The sequence below is a fragment of the Notamacropus eugenii genome, chromosome 3 (assembly GCF_028372415.1).
Source record: "Notamacropus eugenii isolate mMacEug1 chromosome 3, mMacEug1.pri_v2, whole genome shotgun sequence".
Classification (NCBI taxonomy): domain Eukaryota; kingdom Metazoa; phylum Chordata; class Mammalia; order Diprotodontia; family Macropodidae; genus Notamacropus; species Notamacropus eugenii.
In genome coordinates this window covers 180,691,503-180,705,675 of record NC_092874.1, presented here as the reverse complement: position 1 = coordinate 180,705,675, position 14,173 = coordinate 180,691,503, and the positions used below count along the sequence as shown (strand labels likewise).

At 35.2% G+C, this 14,173-nt stretch overlaps 1 protein-coding gene across 1 annotated transcript in view; it reads left to right on the top strand.

The window, feature by feature from the left end:
- The window catches only part of IRAG2 (inositol 1,4,5-triphosphate receptor associated 2), a 118,316-nt gene that overhangs the window by 32,148 nt on the left and 71,995 nt on the right, over positions 1-14,173 (top strand). The window contains exons 8-12 of the mRNA XM_072650555.1: positions 6,174-6,291; positions 7,825-7,875; positions 9,448-9,525; positions 12,270-12,326; positions 14,072-14,131. Coding sequence (XP_072506656.1) covers positions 6,174-6,291; positions 7,825-7,875; positions 9,448-9,525; positions 12,270-12,326; positions 14,072-14,131 — 364 coding nt within the window. The remainder of the gene's footprint in view (positions 1-6,173; positions 6,292-7,824; positions 7,876-9,447; positions 9,526-12,269; positions 12,327-14,071; positions 14,132-14,173) is intronic.

The following is a 14,173-nucleotide window of genomic DNA, read 5'->3' as shown; positions in this document are numbered from 1 at the left end:
TTACCTTTCATATCTATGCATAGGGAAGAGTTTGCGATTAAGGAAGCGATAGGATCACTTGAGATAAAATGGATAATTTTTATCATAAAATTTTAAAATTTTTACACAAATATTCTAATGTAACAAAAATCAGAAGAATAGTAATTGGGAAAAAAATTTGGAACACATTTCTCTGAAAAAGGTCTCATTTCCAAGAAGCAAATTGAAATTTGTAAGATTTTGAACCATTCCCCAAATGGTTAAAGGATATGAAAAAACAGTTTTCAAAGGATGAAATCTAAGTCATCAATGATCATGAAAAAATGCTCTAAAACACTACTAAGTAGTTAAAAGCAAAATAAAGCTTTTTTGAGCTTTCTTTCCATACTTACCAGATTGTCAAAGATGAGAAAAGATGAAAATAATTAATAGTGAAGGAACCACATGAAAAAAGGTGCATTAATTTTCAGTTGGTGGAGTTGTGAATTGGCCCAGTCATTCTGGAAAGCAGTTTGGAACTCCGCCCAAGAAGCTACCCAACTATCTGTACACTTGGGCCCAGACATACCACTATTAGGTCTATACATCAAAGAAAGAGGGAAAAGATTTATATGTAAGAAAACATCTCAGAAATTAAGAGATGGTCCCTTTGGAGAATCATTAAATTATGGTACAGGCATGTAATGGAATATTATTGTACCATAAGAAATGATGAAATGGATAATTTAAGAGGAAATGGAAAGACCCAATTGAATTGAAGCAGAATTAGATCAATTTATACAATAGGAACTATTATAAACAAACAAACAAAAAAAGACTCTTCTTAGAGCCATGATCAAGGGAAAGATAAATCACAAGTCCAAAAGGATGAAGATGAAACATATCATTCAACTCCTGGCAGAGAGGTGATGATCTTACTGTTTTAGTTCATTTCTTTTTTTTAGAAATTATTTTAGTTTAAACTTCAATACAAAATAACAAAAAGAAAAAAGAAACAAACTTAAATACTAAAACTAAAATAATACAAAATAAGAAAAAAAAAGAATTGCCATGTACACAGCAAAATGTGAGAGAGGATTCAAAATATACAGCAACAAATTTCCATTTTAAAAAAGCCTATATAATAAATACTATGAATTGTATTGAGAGCTGTCCGTCTTCTCTTTGCTTCCTTGTAAGTTTTCTTTTGTTCTCTACTGTGTACTTTTTACTTTGTTCTTTTTTCCCCCTTTTCCTAGAAGGCTACAATTAAATGTATATATTATAGAGATAGATCTAGAGATGTATACATATACATATAAGAACATACATATTTATATATACATGTACATGTACACACAAAGATATATACATACGTATACCTGTACATACATACATGTACACATATATTTAGATATCAATAATCATATATAGACATATACTTATGTACATATACTATATACTTATATATACTACTACCTCTCTACTTATCCTCTGCTTCTCTGAGAGTGGATAACCTTTTCCTTCATAAATCCAAGTCTTCCCATATTTTTCCAAGTCCACCAACTCATCATTTCCTGCTTGCAACATCCCCACCTTTTACTGTCTAGTTGTTTTAAATAGTTAAAACAACATTGATAAATATGACTGACACATAGTGTAGTTTCCCTGTTTTCTCTTTTGATTATACATATTTTAGTCTTAACTTTATCCTAGATCATGATTACCACATATCTATATGCAAAGATATATAACATATAATATAATGTACAGTACATGTATTTGTAATCAGAAATATTGAATATATATACACATGCATACATGTATATGGGAGTGGCAGAGCAGTACAAGGATAGCAGGAGGGATTATTTTTGTAATTTAAGAAAATATATGAGAAAAATAGAACAATAGTGCAGAAGCATGATGGAAAATATTGAGTAAAGATAATGGAGGGAGATTCAGAAGCAATAGTACTGCGTATTATCTATATTAATTTAAAGGAAAAAACTGACAAGAAGTTCAGGAAACATCTGCAGTCTGGCATGGAGGCATGGAGGCATGCATAGTAGTGATGGGGGACCTCAGTTACCTGGAGCTCTCTTTCTGCCAAAGAAAGAGCAGTTAATGATTTCTTGTCTTGTGAATGATTTTATCTTTCAAAAGATGGAAGAATTAGGAAAGGGAACTGTCATTCTGGATCTGATTCTTGCTGATGAGGAGGAACTAGATGCTGCAGCATAAATAATGTGGACCTTAGGAGAGAAGTGACCACATACTCTTAAAATAAAACATACAAAAGAAGAAAGCTTACTGTAGTTCAATATACACCCTAGATTTAGGGTAAATTTCAAAGCATTCAGAAAAAGGATAGATAGCATTCCATGGCCTAAAATTCTACAAGGAATGTAACAGTGAGCAGACATTAAAAAGCCCTCAAGAATGAAATTCTGAAAAATGGCCAAAGTGATTAAATTCTAATAACAAGGAAGAGGGAATTGTTTAAAGAGATAGGTAGGGAAGCTCAGGTAACTCGGACAACAGTGTTTTTCATTGGTTTTGTTTTGCTTTGTTTTTGAAGATGGAAGCCATCGCAAGTAACTGAGGATGAACATAAAATGTGGCATAGTCCTTTAGGAATAATGTCAGAGGCACCTAGTGTGGGAAAGAGTGCAAAAGACAACTGAAGAGGAATTTTTTTTTTAATTTTATAGGGAAAAGAAGAAGGCCAAAGATTGGATAAGACTGCTACATGAGGGTGGATGGAACAGTGATAACCGATAATGATGAGATGACAGAATTAAGGGAAATGTGAGCTACTCTTGGGATTGATCACATGATTGCTCCCCAAAAGTTGCAGTATATGATCTTTACGTATTAAGCACCTACTATTTTCTAGGCACTATGCTAACTCCTTGAGGTACGAAAAATGACAAAAAAGCTCCTGTTCTCAAATATCTCACAGACTAACGAAGGACACAACATGAAAACAACTATGTGCAAATATATTCAGGATAAATTGGATGTAATCAACAGAGGGAAGGCTTCTGACAGAAGAAATTTTAGTTGGGACTTGAAACCAAGGAAGCCAAGAAGTGGAGATGAGGAATGAGGGAATTCCAGGCATGGGGGACTGCCAGTGAAAATTTACAGTCAGAAGATAATGAGTTTTACACAAGGAACAGCAAGGAGGCCAGCCACTGATCTTGCAGAATCACTAGGTTGCAGAATAGTAGACATGAGTAAAGTATAAGAAGACTGGAAAGGTGGAATGGGGTTAAGTTATGAAGGATTTTAAAAGCCAAATAGAGGACTTTATATTTGATCCCAAAGATGACAGGGAATCATTGAAGTTTACTGATTCAATAAATAATGGGGGGGAGGGGGCAGGGAAGAGACTCAATTAAGAAAGATGTGTCTAGTGGAGTGTCCCAGGGTGCTTGGCCCTGTGCTGTATAATTTTATTATCAATAACCTTGATAAAGGTAGAGGAGGCATGCTTATTAAATATTAGATGACATGGAGCTAAGAGGAATAGTTAATGTGTTGAATGACAGGATTCAAAAAGATCTTAATAGTCCAGATCTATGGGATTAACAAGTTGGAATTTAATAAATATAAATGTAAAATCTTATTACTGAATCACATCAGCAAGTATAAAGTTGGAGTGGTATGACTAGATAGTATTTTGTCCAAAAAAAAGAAGAAAAATGGAGTTTATGTCTTTGAATGTCAATATGGGTCGAAAGTATAAATGGCAGCTATAAAAAAAGGTGTGACTGTAGTTTACACTGAGAAGGTCATAGTGTCCAGAATAAAACTGGTTATAATCTTGTAATATCTTGATCCAACAACATTTGAAATATTTTATTTTATTTTGGGTGCCACATTTTAAGAAGGATGAGAAAAGAATGAAAAGCAGGGAGAATTTGAAGGACTAGAACCAGAATGGCAAAGTCATTGAGATTATGGCACATGAGGCTTGGTTAAAGAAACTGGAGATCTTTAACTTGTTGAAGAGAGGACTTGGGAGGTCATGGTAGCTGGATTAAAGTATTTAATGGACTATTCTGTGAACAAGGGATTATTTGTTTATGTGTTTATTTATTTACTTTTTGGCTTTATCTACTTTTTAGCTGTCAAAACTAGAAGCAATGAGTGGCCAAGTTCAGAAATTCACATTTAGGTTTAACATAAGGGAGAACTTTTAGGAGAACTATTAGGAAGGGAGAACTTCCTAGTAGTTAAAGCTATGGGAAAGTACAATAGGCTATGTTGAGAAGTAGTAGATTACTATGATAAATTTTCAAGAAAAATATGGGTTACCATTTATTGGAAAATGCTGGTGAGAAGATTGAGATTCAAGTATGTGTTGGATTAGATAGACATTGAGATGACTTCCTACTCAGAGATTCCATGAACTTGCAAGGTATACAACTTCCATTTATGAATGGGCTTTGTCTGCTAGTATTCTCTATAGAAAATTTATTTGAGAGACCCCACCAGCAAACATATACCACAAAGACAGAAGGAAAGGTCCCTCAGAGGTATATGATATCATCAATTTAAAAGTTCCCTCTAGTGATACAGATTATAACCCACCCAGGCTTCAATCTTTCACAAGTAAATGTGAGATTCCTTCCTCACTTTCTTCTGTTTTCACAATGGTACAAATAGAATACCAAGGCTATCAACATCTTCACTGTGTAACCACTCATATTTTCTTCCTATCATACAATTCATTACTGATGTCTTTTACACCTGTTCTTTGAAGTTCTTCATTGGTTATATGTTATGGCTTGCTCTTATAACCATATATCTCTTCATTGCTCTCTGCGTAACACTGATTTTTATTTTTTTTTGAGACTTGTAGTACATGTTTTGCTGCTTTACAGTAATACTAACAAATATTGGTGTTAAAATGTTGGTCCTTTGCTTTTATGCTAAAGTCAAGGTCATTAAAAGAACTTTGCAGTTTCCCAAAGGAAACCCAGCCTGCTCTCTTCCTTTTTTTTCAACCCTAGACCCAGCTCCTCTATCTTTTGTGTCTGTCGCAGATATACATAATAATGGACAAGCTATATAAGTTGTATTTCCAAAGGCATGTTGTCATCTAGGCAACAGACTTTTTCATCCCATTGATCCTTCTTGTGAGGATGATCAAGTCAAATTCCTTGAACTGGAAAGAAAGCTAGTACCCACACTCATTGGCAAGTGTTGAGATCTAGTCAATCATAAATGTAATAAATATTATTGCTCCTTAAGAAATAATGAATAGGAAGAACAAAGAAGAGCGTAGGAAGACACAAACTGGTGAAAAGTGAAATAAGGAGAACCAGGAAAACAGTATGTACAATTGCAACAACAATGTAAATGAAAAAAATAACAGCAGTAAAAAAATAGTATATGCCATATTAATTATGATGACCAAGCTTGAGCCTAGAGAATAGATGAAAACATGAACCTCTTTCTCTTTACAGTTGTGGGAGACTGTAGACGTGGGATATTGCATATCCCATCAGTCTTAGTTGATGTGTCAGTTGCTTTCGATGAACTGTGTTTTTTTGTCTTTTTCTGTTCTTTGTTGTATGGCATATCTCACTTGATAAAAAAGAGAAAGGATAGATTGAGAAGTGAAGATGAAATAAAAACAAATATTCATAAAAAAGTTGAATTTAAGACAAAGTTTGATAGGATCCCTGTGTTTTCCATCCCTCTAAACTGGCAATTTTGGCAAGTGGGGTAAACTGAATAAAACATAAGCTCCAATTACCTTTTTTAGACATATTTAGTCAAATGAGATAGGAATACAAAGACCTGTAGAGGAAGAGTTTTCTATCAGCATTCCAACTGCGGGGAGTCAGAGATCCTAGGATAAAATGTAGATGCCTCCTCTGCTCTAAAAGTTGTGCTCTAACCTCTCCAGTCTGTGGTGGATTTCAAAAGCATCCTTATGCAAATCTTCCTCCCAGGAATGTAATTCTTCTGGTGACCTTAAGGTCTAAGGAAGAAGCTTCCTTGAAAAACTTGCTACGTTAACCCCTTTTCTACAAGTTGTGAATTAAGTATTCCCTAAAACCTATGGGCACATTAATACTTTGTTCAACCTTTGGCATAAGGTCTGAGTGATTTTTAATACTTGTCCAAAAATAGTTCTGTGCTTGTATTAATAGCTCTGACAGTTATATTTGAGGTTTTGCTTATTAATTTTTTTCCAGTGCCCAACAGTCTATTAAGAGAACAAATCTTTTAAAAGAAGAACTGGAGGAACTGAAAATTAACTTGAAAGTCTCAGAAGAGGAGAAAACCAAAATAGTAACTCAGAATAAACAGTTAGTAAGTGACCCAGTTACCTTTTAAATGGCAGAAATATGAATTATGACTTTCATGATAACATTTAGAAGAAAGGCAACTAGTAAAGCTGCTAGATTAGTAGAAAAAAACACCGAGTATGGAACTAATCTTCATAAGTTAGAACTGTATTTCCTACATAGCACTTAGTCATCAGACTACTAGTTATGAAGGTCTGGGATATTCACAGATTGTCTAGTATGGGTTTATGCCCCAGAGATAGATGAACACATGTCTGATACCTGAAAACCATTCAAATTTGATCTTACCATTGATTTGCCTGTCAAATTTTCATTTCTTCACAGGATACTGACTAAAAGGGTGGGGTAGTCTGGTACTCATAGGCTTCTTTTAGGTTTCACTAATTTGTTTTTTATTACAATAAGAATGCAAATTAGTGAAGGATTAAACCTCTGGGGCACAAAGTAAGTTAGTTAGACTAACTTTTAAATCATAAGCTTGAAAAAAAGACATTTTTAATAAGAACTTAAATTATTTCCTAGATCCAATATAGATGTTCCATTTCAGATGGCTGGTCAATGCCATCATTTTTGTTTCATTTTTTGTCATCCCTCTCCTTGACCACAGTGCCTGTCAGATATTGAGTGCTTACTAAATGAAAATTGACTAATGATCAAACATATAATTGTGTTAATACTGTTAAATATAGAAATGAAAGCCTTTCAGGCTGGCAAAATATGTGTTTGCAGGCTGAAGAAGACATTTTGAAATTTATTTATCTTTAAGGTAATAGGGTTTAATGGAAATAGCATTTGCCAGGAAATCAGAAGAATTATATTAGAGTCCCTGTTCTGACACTAATTAGCTTAAGTATCCTTAGGGAACATTGCAAGGCCTCGGTTTCCACATATGTAATATGAGGGAATGAAATTCTACCTCAAAAACCATATGATTTATTATAGAGTAGATTGACTTGACAAGTGCTTTAGAGCTCTAGGATGTACAAAGTAGTACTGCTCCTACATATATATATATGTCTTTGTACAGTCTCTCATTGTAAAACCCTGATTTGTTACTTCAAATCTTTGACAACTTGTAACTTGGAGTTCAGGATGTGAACTTCTGGTGCTCAGATTTTCACACAGAGTTGAGCTTAGGAAATATGGAACTTGAAATGGGAAGTACAGTCATATGTGTTTTCAGGGTGCTTTTTTGATAGAATTCACTGTTACTTATGGTACAGTTATTAGGGGAAAAAATAAGGCCAGGGGATACAGCTAAAGCCTACTAGAGTTTTGTTTTTTCTCATTATCTTAGATATTGATAAACCCTACAGGGAAGTTATTGGTCCACTAAACTGCCTGGACTTCTAGTAACCTAAAAGTTAACATTGCCTTCGGTGAAGTTTTAGACTAGCTACCACCTGGTGTGTTACTATCTTTAAAATTAGTTAAAATTCAAAATAGATACACTTTTCTGAATTTTTGCAAATAAATATGTTGTGATGTCTTAAATGACTGAAATATTTTTATTTTTTTTTTTCCCTAAATGAACCAGGAAAGAGAAAATCAGGTCCTGATTTTTAAGATCCAGAATCTTCAAGAGGAGGTATATTGAACAAGTGAAACACTGGTACAGACAAATGTAGGAAAATCACATAGTGACTAATCACAGTGAAGTTACTAATGGGTGGGCATGTACAATCTCTTTCTGTACGGGCTACTGGTTCTCTCCATTTGTGGAGTGGTAAATGGAAAAAGAATTTTTACATATGAACTGAGAGAAGGTATCAAGTGCCCTGAGGAAATGAGATTCAGGGGGAAAAATTCAAGACTCCTGGAAATTCATTTATATAGCATTAAAAGCAAGTCCCATTATGCAAAGAGGGGCTCTTAATTATACTGTGAAATCTGAGAGGACAGAAATTGTACCATTCTTCTTTTCATCCCTCACAGTATCTAGCAGACCACCCTGTGCTAACAGATTCTTAATAATTATTTGCTGAATGGAGAAGTAAATAAGTAAATATTAACTAATGAGTTTCTAATGTGTGGCATATGTTGGAGCCATTGGGTAAGAATATGAAGAAGTATTTTTAAAATGTAAAAAAATGCAAGAGAATACTTAGCTTTCCTATGACTTTTATGGAGAAAACAAATTCCCTCTCAACCTTTTAAGCTCAATTGTGGTTAAATGTTTCTCATTTTGCCTATGTGCAGCCTATCTGCTACCATTCTCTGTTAAATGTTTGCGTGAGATATACAAAAGATAAGCCAGGTGTTTGATGTAACACTTCCTCAATAGGCTGGGTAAGCTTCTGGAGAGGGACCCCAACTTTGTGTCAGTAGAATTGAAGTGTCACTCTTTTTCTTTACAATCCAAATCCTCAAGTGAGATCCATTAGGTGTTAAGATGTCTAAATCGGATCAGTGAATTATATTAAACAAATTTAAAGTTGTTTTGGAGGAACAGGAGAGAGAGGCATAAGTAGGGAAAATGGAGGAACAGTTTCTAAATTGCTTCCTTCTAATATAGTCTTGTAAGTATTTATATTAGGAAGTATTTTCAGCTATGCTTGACAAGTAGGGCGTAAAAGAGGTTGATCCACTGTGAAGAATAATATGCAAACTTGTTTCTTTTATTTATGTCTTTTATATATCTTCCTCTAAAATATTGGGCTTTGGTGACTTCCAAAAGAAGTTATTTACCAGTGCACGACTGAATGTTACAAGTATTTTATACAGTCATATTAAAGATATAAACAAAAATTGCATAGGGTTAAGACAGCACAGAGAGCTTGTGATTTCCATTGGTGAACCACCCATACAGGTGAAATTATGAGCGATTGAAATTTTGTAATGTCGTATTTCCAGCTAGAGATGGCCTGAAATCCTGGGTTCAAGTCCCGCTTCCTGACTCATATTGGCTGTGTGACTCTGGAAAGACCTCTTAATCGCTTAATGCTCTACTAGGCAACTAAGACTAAGTTGCAGAGAAATTTCTAGCCTGCCTTGGTAGAGGGAATAGCCTTCCACAAGAGTTCCCTATGCCAATGAAATCACAGGTCTTATCCTACAAGTAATTTAAATCATTGAAGCTTCACTAGTTTCATAACTTCCAAAGAGTATTGTTTTCCTTCTGGGCAGTTTTGTGTACATGTTTGTTTGTATTTTTTGTTAGAATAAAAGGAATGTCATGGATATAGATAGAATGGAAAGGAAGATTGAAGAATTAACTAAAAGTGAGATCGAACACCGAGTTAGCACTTCCCAAATACTGGTAAAAACATTTTCTTCTGATAGCGACATGTGATATTGATACTCTCACCTTGATTGTAATCATTAAAAGTTACTTACCAGTTATTTGAAATCTGGGGGAAGAATTATTGTTATTATTTGAAAGAATACCTAATCATTATAAATTGCTTCATATTCAGGATTGTATAACTCATACCCCATAAAGAGATCAATATGGTGAAGAATCTTAGAAAACCTGCCATGAACAGCTCTGCTAGATGTCTGGATTCTTTTCATATGTCATATATGTACATTTTATGTGTCTAGATCTATAGTTTACAGTAAACAAAAAGGAGCTATTTGCAATTTCATTAATTTGAATCATCTTAGATTTTAAAAAATCGTTTATTGAGCTGAAATCACCTTCCTCATAGCATATTAGCATTTATTTGAAATACATATGAATTTCATAAATTTAACATTTTCTAGAAGGGATCCAGACTCCTTGAATATTTTTAATATTGTTACATGAAAATAGTTATGAGTATGTATTAAGTCTCTCTTAACGATGGGATTGTTGGGAATGCTAGTTTCTGAATTACTGTTTGGTTTTTCCCTGTGTATGAACTGAAGGCCTATGCTCATTTTATGCAAATATAGAAGGATCACTTCTATTCTACTATTATATGTGTGTGCTTATTTTGAGTTTTAGTGGTATTTAAATACCTTTGAATTGATCATGTCTGAAGAAAATCAAGGATATTTTTTTTTAAGTTGTGCTTCTTACAGCTAACTCTGACCTTCAAGGGGAAGAGACAACTCTGTCTTACACTTGTCGGTTTGTAATACATCTCAAATATATATACATACACTTATACGTATATATATATGTATGTAACACTTTCATTTTCACCGAGAAAGTGTGGGTTTTCTATCTATTCTCATGTAGAACTGTTATTCTACCATGGAAAATTCCCTCTGCAGGAAATTAGATAGGACTTTGGGGAAAAAAAATAGTCTCAGAGTTCCATAGGACCTGAGAGGCCATTTAGTCTAATCCATTCCTGAATTAGAATCCTCTCTACAACATCTGCAGTAAGCAGTCAAAGATTTCTGTGAGGACATACTCATTACCACTTGAGACAGTCCATTACACTTTGAGGGAGCTCTAAATATTACAAGGACCCACATGTAGCCTCAAGGCCACAGGTTCTCCACCCTTGTTTGAGACCGTAAAGTCTTTGAAAGCCATAAAAGGTGAAGTCAAATGATTCCAGACAAGAAATCTGTTACAATTGACTGTGCTTTTTCAGCATGCCTGGATAAAAGCATTCCTTTATAAAGGCATCAGGTTAGCTGGAAACAAAATGAACGAGACAGTCCTTGCCCTCAAGGAGCTTATGGTCTAATGGGGGAAAGATACAATATTTGTCACATGACCAGTAAGGTAGCAGATTAGTCCCTTTCTCCAAACTTTTTCACAATCCTCCAATCCCGCCCCCCCAAACAAAAAGGACATATGCACCTGATGTACAATAAGTACAACTTAACAGAAGAAGATTGACTCCCAAACAAGGTAAATTCCTTTCATAATTAACAGAAGAATTGTAACACTTAAGAGTGTTCACTCAGCATTCCTCCCCCATCAGTCTCCATGTGTTAATGGCAGCAATAGAAACATATCTTAGGTTATATGTGGGGCCCCATGCTAGGATAGACCACCACATTGTTGCAGTGACTAAGTCTGAACAGCCCTTCACCTCCCACCATTAAGAAGCAATAGAAGTTGATGATGCTCAGGGTAATGAAGGAAAAGAGGAGGAAAGGAAGGGAAGCTGAAAATGTTACTTTTTCACTGGGACTAAGACCCTAAGGCCAGTGATTTGCCTGAACACATCTGTATATGCCTGCTGACCTTTGCTTTGGTGGTCTCTGAAGATGTAAAGATATAGCTATCCATGACAAGTATGACATTCAGTTGGAAGATCATTTGAGGAAGGCTTCCCACCTAGCCATGGCATTATCTCAGAAGACTATGGAGAGGAACCAAAAATGGTTTTAACAGCTTCACTGTTAAAAACTTCTGGGGGATGAGGTCTTGCTATGAAATTTTGATGTGCTGGGGAAAATCCAAGATAGCACACTGACAGAGAGCCACCGCATACCAAGTGGTGGAAAGAGTAGGTAATAGTAGGTAATTCTACCAAGTTACAGAATTACTCCAGAGAGTGATCAGAACCTTTCAGATATTATACATTTCAGTTATCTATTGTCCATGGAAGAATGTCACCCTTACCCTTAATAAGTGAGTAGTAGAGGGACAGGAATGCAGGAGATACAAGAGCTTCCTCCACAATCACCTTTTATTCATTCTGAATATAAACTCCTTCAGGGCACAGAGCATTTTATATTTATCTTTGTATCCCCAGTACCCAGCACAGAATTCATTATATAACAGCATTTAATAAATGTTTATTGATTGGTTAATTTTGTAGCACTGTCATTCACCAAAGTACTATAGTAATTGAATTCAGCAGGCATTATATTGGGAGATGAAAATGACAGTTTTTGCTATCAAATTAGTGAGGAACAAGACATGTTTATATCATGTCCACATGTAGCATGGTTTAGAATGAGGGAAGTTCATAGGAGTGACCAAATTGAGACAGATTCAAGGTTAAGAAGAGGGAGAGCTCTCTCCTAATGAGAAAAATCAAGGATGGTCTAATCAGGGGAATGGCTTCCCTTCCATTTGTTTCCTTTCAGATGAAACTACACATATGTGAGAACACTTTGCTTAATAAAGATGCAAGTCTTCATAAGGTTGGTTTTCTTTTAAAGTTATGATGCTCTAGATTTGGGGAGAAAATAGCAAAGACAGAGTAAGTCATGATTTTTATTACATATTAAAATAGTTCATATTTAATTAAATTCTAATGTCCTCTTAGCAGACTTCTCTTTACGTCGTTTATGAAAAAATTTCCCTCAGTTTTTTTCCTGGGATGAATTTAAATATCTCTATGTTTGGAAAAGCTGGAGTGCCTTTATCCATTTATGAGAACATAAATGTACATATTTTCTATTGTAATACTAGAAGGAATAAATATTGTTAAGTCTTTGTCATTAAATGGTATATACAATTAGATCATAGGATCATAGCTTTAGAGCAGGAATGAATCTTCAGGGCTTCAATGCCACTCCTTTCATAAGGAAGATAAAGTAAGTAAAGCACAGAGAGGCTGTGACTTGCCCAGAGTCACAATTTAGTAAGTATGAGGCAATGTTTCAAGTCATCCCAACTACAGTGCTCTGTTACTCCATTGGGTGAACCTGACTCTGCTTACCATTTTAACTTAACTCAGTTTGGTGATCTTTGACCATCTTCCAGAAAAGATTCTGGTGAGAAATGACTGAAGGTGGTCTGAGAAGCAACAGGAAGTACACAACCAAAGCAAGGGGTTTTCTGAGTAATAAAATCTAATTAATGTGAACTCTTTGTGGGCGGGGACTGTTTTTACCCTTTCTTGTATCCCCAGCACTTAGCCCAGTACCTGGCGCATGAAAAGCACTGAATAAATGCATGCTTGTTGACTGACTGATAGAGGAAAAGTCAGTGGGAATGGAACATTGTTTGACATTCTTCCTTGTTTTTCCTTGAGAGAAAAGAAGTTTTAAAGGTCCCACTTTCTGGAGGAGTTGGGCCAGTTTCCTGACCAGAGTACTAACCAGAAAGCCTTTGGAGATGAAGAGTGAAAACATCATAACCCCCTTTCCCTTCAATCTCTGCTCTGTGGCATTAAGATATTTCTTTGTGTCTCTGATTATGTTGCCCCTGACTTTTATTTACCACTGTGACTAGAATGATTTTAAGGGAGGTGTGAACTGAGATTGTCAGTGTTTAGTACATAATAAATAGTTTCTTGGGTGCAGATATAACTTGATTTCAACTTAAATTCAGTTTGAATAACTATAGTTTGCACCTGAACTTGTGGGGATGTCTTTTGTGACAGAACTACTTTTCACTCTGATTTTTTAAAATGTCAATATAACTAGACAAAGTCAGAGAACAATATGGCTAGAGGGGAAAGGATATCTTACTTTTGCTACTTTTTTTTTCCTTGACTCAGTCTGTGATTTCATTGGTGTAGAGAATTCTCAGTGATGAAACTACCTTCACCCATGTAAGCTGGCACCTGATCAGAAACTTAAAAAGTCATAGAGAATTTCCTGGGGGCATTAAGAGATTAAGTAACTTGCCCAAGGTCAAACCCATTATGTGTTAGAGAGATAGGACTTCTTGACTCTGAGGCCTGCCTTCTAACCACTAGAATTAGCTGTCTCTTCTAGACTATCTTAATCTGTGTTCCACAGGGACTCTAGAATTCAAATACAGAACTTCTGAGGTCATTTGGTTCATTGTCAGTAACTGCCGTGTTTAGTTTTTAAGCCATAAGACTGGCAGTGAGTCTCAGGGTGAGTAGGTAGATTCAGTTCACCTGGTACTGTAAGACTTATTTGCTAAAGTAGGTTGATTGGTTAGTCTATTAACTCTCTATTCAACCTTACAGAAAGATTTACACATAGAAGATCTTAAGTCAATCCTTGTGGAATACAGCACAGCCATAGAGGTAAGTAGCATGGTTGTTTTATATCACTGGAGAGGTTAAATA